The 6,363-nt window shown below is 34.3% G+C and overlaps 1 protein-coding gene across 1 annotated transcript; it reads right to left on the bottom strand.

The window, feature by feature from the left end:
- Positions 1–515: 515 nt before the first annotated feature.
- Positions 516–5,932, bottom strand: LOC111704011 (uncharacterized). Its single transcript, XM_023476119.1, has 5 exons — positions 5,329–5,932; positions 3,433–3,579; positions 2,108–2,222; positions 1,708–1,870; positions 516–1,099 (listed from the first exon to the last, which is right to left on the bottom strand). Exons 1-5 carry the CDS (start codon positions 5,887–5,889, stop codon positions 766–768), a joined length of 1,320 nt encoding a protein of 439 aa, XP_023331887.1. The 5' UTR covers positions 5,890–5,932; the 3' UTR covers positions 516–765.
- Between the last annotated feature and the right edge of the window lie 431 nt (positions 5,933–6,363).

Here is a 6,363-nt window from a genome sequence, read left to right as displayed (position 1 = left end):
TCAATGATGTATCATTTGTCTTGAACTTAAAAAATGATATTTAGAGGGGAGGATCTATCTTGGTTTTTAAGTACCCCAGAAGAGTTTGGGGGGGTGGGGGGGGGTAAAATTAAGAATTGACTGAGATATCAATAAATTTGTCTACACTTTAAACAAAAAAAGCTAAACCCCATTTGAAAATAGCAATAACAGCCAGTCCATTAAATAACATATCTTGAAATTGTACGCTGGCTCAGAATACTTTAGATAGGTAGATAGAATTATATCTCCATACCTTTACTCAAAATCTGTTTTTTTTTTAATGAAAATTCATCTCTTCATTCGTTCATCATTAGCTTTTTATAGGTTTTTTTTCAGCAGTTCAGTGAAAATTTGAATTCATACGTTTTTAGAATTATCAATTATTTTCCATTTATTTTTATCTACACAATCCTTCAATCAAATGGTTTATTTGTTAAATTTGTTTGTTAAGTAAGAAAACAATACAATTTCAGAAGTTTGATGAAAAAGTCGTTTTTTTCATTTAAAACCCATGTTTTCAAGCTTGTTTGAAAAAACATTGTTCGGAAAAAACTATAGTTTTTTCAAGTTCGTTCAAATTTATAAATTATTCTTTAATGGCCTGACAGATAAATAAAATGATGACAATCGTATGTTAATTTTTCTGAACCCCCCTATGATCTAAGAAAAATTTGGTTTGTATTTAGATATTTAGTTTGTTGACGAAACCCATGCCTATCTTTATCTAAGACTGTCCTCTAGGACTTACTCTAGCCCTGCTTGTCTAGCTTGTGGAGGAACAACATTGTTAGGCCTTAAGAACTTGAAAACCAAAAATATTTTAGTTTTAAGTTCAGTAATCCTGAGTTGGTGTCTTCTCCATATAAATGCTTTAATATGAGGCTTCTGACAGAAGTAGACCTGGTAGATAGGGAAGAAGGATCCAGCCCCTAAGATATTGACTGGTGCTCTACGTTGGTCATGTGACCTCATGACAGTGACGAGGACTAGGGCAAGGATGGAGAAGAAGATGGTGATAATAATGGATTTTGTGCTGATCATGTTTTTCACAGCATTTGCTTTCTCTGCCTCAACAATCCTAGTTCAGATTCCATGTTGAGCTGTCTTGGGTTGAAAAATAAATTTGGGACTAAATTAATTTTAAGTTGTTCAGTTGCTTGAACACATGTTTAATTTGTTTAAAATTTGCATAAAATTGAACACTTAAAACTAGCATGACAATTTTTATAACAATCTGTAAGAAGGGACTGAAACAGATCTTCACTCCATATTGGCTGGACAAATTGTCGTTTGCTTCCTATTGGTTGAAGAAAAACAGCTGTTCTATGATGAGGAGGGGGAGGATTGCAGAAGTCCTTAGTTTGTAATCACCACCACCCAAACGTATTTTATCTCAGCTTCCTAACCAGCCCTAGCCGCAGCGCTTGGCTCAAAAATCGTCTAATCATGACCTAACTATCAAATATTCAAAATAAAACAGTTGTTGTAGGTCCAATATGGCAATATGTCAGAAATTTAGTAGGTAAAAAGTTATATTGCGTCTAGACAATGTATCTTTATCGTTGGAAAGCTTAAATGGAGCAATGATTCTTGTAAGATTGTCAGTTTGTCATTAAATATAGCTAACCAAGATTTTAAAAAGAATCTGTACAGGGATTATTCCCATATTTTACTGAAATGGAATCCCTGGTGTTATGGTAGGTATTGAGATAATACCAGATGAAGGTGTAGGAACCAATTGCTGTAAGTAGAGAAACTGACCCAGTGATAAATATTGTTAAGATATGAAGATTAGGTTGGTCAGAAACCTCCAGACCAGTGTAGAAGGACTCTTGAGGGGTTACGAAACCTGGCAATTTAATAAATTGTTTACTTAATTGAATATAGAAAATACTTCTAATTTCTAGAATTAGGGACATGACTAAGACAATGTTACCACTCAAAGATGTTCATATAGTTTTCAAACAATTATAAGATGGCGAAAATTTTTTTGATTATGCAGTTTTACACAAGATGAATATCCAGGCCGGATCTGAAGCCAAACAAAAATTTAAATTATAAAATAACAAAGAAGTTTGATTTTTACCTACTGAGTAACACTGAGCTGCTTGAACCCCAACAAGGATGGCTAGAGGGATCAGGATTGAGACCATTATCCGTTTTGCCCAAACCTCAGGGTCAAGCTGGATCATCTTGTTGAACTAAATTCATTAGTTTTTGTTTAAATTCAAATATAGAAATCACCACAATTAAAATCAGATTTCTTTATTTGAATTTTAGTTTAATTTCAATTTAAATAAGAAGCAATCATAAATCATTAAAATTGCATTTCTTCCCAACAAACAAAAGACAGGTTTTTGACGAGATCTGACTGGTGGAGAAATGAGGAATAAATCATGTGAGCTTTTCACAAGCCCTCCTTACATATTATACATGTGGCAAAGCTGCCACTTGATAATCTAGCAAATTCATGTTGTGATAAGAACGAGTGGTAATTGTGCAGGAATTCTTGACTTATTTCCTGTCGTTTATGCTTGTGTCTATCTCTTTTTTTTAATGCGCCCAGACTAAAAAAGAAAAAGATTGGACTTTAATTGGCATTAAGTTTTTCTTCCTTTGTTTAAATGCACCCAAACTAACGAACAACAAGGGTGGGGCTGTAGTTTCTACACCCCCTCCCTAATATAGAAAATTATGCGATATCTATTGTAGTTGTCTGGGAGCAGGGGGAGTATGGGGTCGTCAGGGGTGCATTGCTCCTCAGCATAGCTTGCCATATGAGTTGTACATTTCAAACTAACATAATTTATGGTTATTATTATGTTCACTAAAGATATGTTATATAAGGAGTTAAAAACAATAACATTAGGTGGAAAATGCTGCAAACATTCTTAATGCAAAACTTGAAGCTAAAAACGTAATTTTTTTCTAGTGCTGAATATATAGATTTATTTTTAAACTGAAGAGCCATTTACAGAGGTCAATATGGTCTTATTTCTAAGAAATTTAATGTTACGCTTTTTTTGTCTGATTACCAATTGAAGTGGTGGAAAACACATTTGGGTGGTGGTGCCCTAAAACACATTTGGGTGGGGGTGATTACTCGTTGAGGAGTTCTGGTCTCCCCCCTCTTTTCATTACCGTGTTGGATATCGAAACAATATTAAAACAATCTGCAGATTAGCAAAGGCTCAAGATCGAAAATTGATCTCAATATCCACATCACAAAAAATCCCAGCTCCTTGCACATTTTCACATTTATAAGAGTTATTGCAACATTTTTTAAAATGTGTGTGCCTAACTAAAAGACTTAATATTAAAATTTTTAAGGATTTTGTTATAAATAAAAGCCCATTTGCTTTTCTATGGTTGAGTGATCAATACATACATGGATAAGAAAACTAGACCAACCTTCATCACCATCAGGGCTCTAACGATGGAGATGGCCATAGCGATGAGGATGGATACATTATGGAGATAGTGAAGAAAAGCTGCGGAAAAGACCCCAATTGAATAGGGCAGGTAGCTAACAGAGGAGCTCCACATTGTCAGAAAACACTGAACAAAATAGGAAAAAAAATCATCATTTGCAACACTATTCCGGACCTGCTTCCAGTCATTGGATTTGGACTTTTTATATCTCCTTGGGAAGCCTTGAGCAAAAGGAAGCAGATCGCACATTTTTTTGCAGATTATAAAAGAAAAACCCAAGGGCTCAAAAGTGTATCAATTATGTTATAGATTTGTATAAGAAAAGGGACATGGAGGACAGGATCCCTGGGACCCCCCCCCCCCTCCAGTCTATTTTGGGCAAACTAGACGTTAGCCTGAATAGGGTAATCCATGAAATGACCTCTCCTTGCATTTTTCTGTTCATAAAATGTCTTATCAATGTCAATATCCGGTACCCATTTCATGGCTGAAGTATGAAAATTCCCATTCTTTAAAATGTTCATTAAGTTTCCTTTTTTGAAAATATTTCTAAATGAATTTTCCCAAACCTCAGAGAACTAGAGGTGGGCAAAGTTCCATTAAGGAAACGGACGCATTTGAAAATTAACAGAATTGAGTCCATTATAACGTACAGAAAAACCAGTTAATTTTTAAATCATTAACATAATGGAAATAGCCGTTTTTGAAAAATAATTAATTGTTTAAAAAAAACGAAACATATATATTTTAAAATAACTATATTTTCCTTCTTGTTTTATGCTTAAAATGTTTTTGAATGTTGTCTTCAAGCTTTTTCCAGCTATTTTTACATGAAATAATCGTTTAACATATCCCGATTGGGCTATTTTTGTCTAAAATAGATGGGGGTGGGGTGATTTTCCACCCACCCCTTCTACGATTTGCCCTTAGAGTAGTAGTGGTAGTAGTTAGAGGGGAGTGTGATACATCTCCGTATTCCAACTTTTCAAGGCCTGCTCATTTAAAAAAGAATTAAACCTCTGACTTCAATAGTTAGGGTATGGGAGGATTTAAAAAGAAAATTAAAAAGATTGTTGAAAAAATTTTCAAAAATAGTTATTTTTACTTTTGACAAATATTAACATACAGGGTGTCCCAATAAACATGGGAATTAAGTGACGAATTCGATATCGTCTTTTTAAATAATTCTTTGATTTAGTAAAGTGAATCCTACTGAGAAAGCTGTAATCTGTAAGAGTTTCGTCTGCTATGTTCACACTTTGTTTATGTTTTGACTGCATACGGTTGTACTTGGTAAAACAAGAAAATTGCAGTATACAGAGTAAACTTGTCCGTCTTCATTGTTCATCTTACGGAGACATTATAGACACATCTTTACAGTCTTTTTACCCTTTTCATGAAATAAACTCTGGCGGACATTATACTATTATGGCTTTTGAAATTAGGTTTTACAATGCTAACTCATAACAAAGACGATATCCAATTTGTCACTGAATTCCCATGTTTTTTGGGACACCCTGTATTACACATGTTCGACCATTCTCTAACCTACTCTTTGCATCAACAAAAATACTTTTTAACAAAATTTGTTCACAGCTATGATGTTGAAAAAGTTTTAGCGTTATAATGTAAGCCATTTTTAAGTTATTCAGAAGAAACCACGGGGGGGGGGGGTGGAAAACACCCTTCTCCCAATCGAAAATAGAGTTAACGGTTGGCACTGTTAATGATTTCTAAAATATTTTCCCTTAATGTGGTGAATAGCATTGAGATTGTTCAGGAAGTCTATAAGATTTTATCAAACTGTTAACAAACAACTTGAATAAAGTCTGAACGCATGCACAGCCCTACATACAAGCAGTTAGTTAAAATTACCAAGTGAGTGGTGAATATGTTGAAGACCTCAACAAGATATCCATTGAGGAGAAGAATCTGGTTTATCCTAAGGAACGGAAGGGATTTCCGGTAACTGCGGAGTGTACTGGTCGCCATATTGGAAACAAGCATCAGGATACACATGTAGAAGAACACACCGAAGTTTGCATGATGGGGCAAAGGTTCTGTGTCAGTGTATTTTGAAACCGGGTCCAGGTAAGTGTAATTTGAAACCGGTTCTGGGTTAGCTTGGTCAAGTTCTAGGTTAGCATGGTTAAACTCTTCATTAGCATGGTTAAACTCTTGGTTAGCATGGTTAAACTCTTCATTAGCATGGTTAAACTCTTGGTTAGCATGGTTAAACTCTTTGTTAGCGTGGTTAAACTCTTGGTTAGCGTGGTTATGCTCTTGGATAGTGTGGTTAGAAATTGACTCAAGGAAAGTATGGTTGAGTACAAGTTTTAAAGTAGTATTGTTAAAAACAGGTTCAATAGTAGACTGGCTGAAAACCAGTTTTGCCAAGGAACTAGTTTTAGTCCACCGGGATGTTGGGGACCCCATGCCTATCTTTATCTGAAAACATTGAGAAGTATAGAGAGCTAAATTGACATCTTGTATACTTTTGTTTTAATATTTGTAGCCCTTTGTTCCATGTTGTATTATATTTAAAAACCTTAATATTCCAACCCACTTTTGACTCAAGGGAAATAGACATGTGATAATAATACAATGAATTAGGAAAGTATTTGTACAATCTCTTGTTAAAGGGCAAAATTAAAATCTCCAACCATAAAAAAGGGACAATTCCCAATCCACCTTGGAACAAAGGCAAATAAGTTAAGAATAAAAAAATTAAAAAATGACCTATCTTTTAGTTTTTTTATGACAATGTACAAGTAATTACAGCACTCAATCAACATTTATTTGAATCCAATTTATTTTACTGATTTTGTAATTGCTGGCGTTGAATAAATATTTCATCTGTCGCATTCTTACATCAAATTATTTTTTTTGCTTTGCTGGTTATTGATATAC

The sequence above is a fragment of the Eurytemora carolleeae genome, unplaced genomic scaffold, assembly GCF_000591075.1.
Source record: "Eurytemora carolleeae unplaced genomic scaffold, Eaff_2.0 scaffold572, whole genome shotgun sequence".
Taxonomy (NCBI): Eukaryota; Metazoa; Arthropoda; class Copepoda; order Calanoida; family Temoridae; genus Eurytemora; species Eurytemora carolleeae.
Note: the sequence above shows the minus strand (reverse complement) of the source record. Positions and strands in the feature narration are given on the sequence as shown.

Coding starts and splice junctions, on each gene's coding strand:
- LOC111704011 (XM_023476119.1), bottom strand. CDS start 5,889: ATGGGGTCCCCAACATCCCGGTGGACTAAAACTAGTTCCTTGGCAAAA. Junction 1,871..2,107: donor AGCTCAGTGTTACTCAGTAG/GTAAAAATCAAA, acceptor TTAAATTGCCAG/GTTTCGTAACCCCTCAAGAG. Junction 1,100..1,707: donor AATACCTACCATAACACCAG/GGATTCCATTTC, acceptor AATCTGAACTAG/GATTGTTGAGGCAGAGAAAG.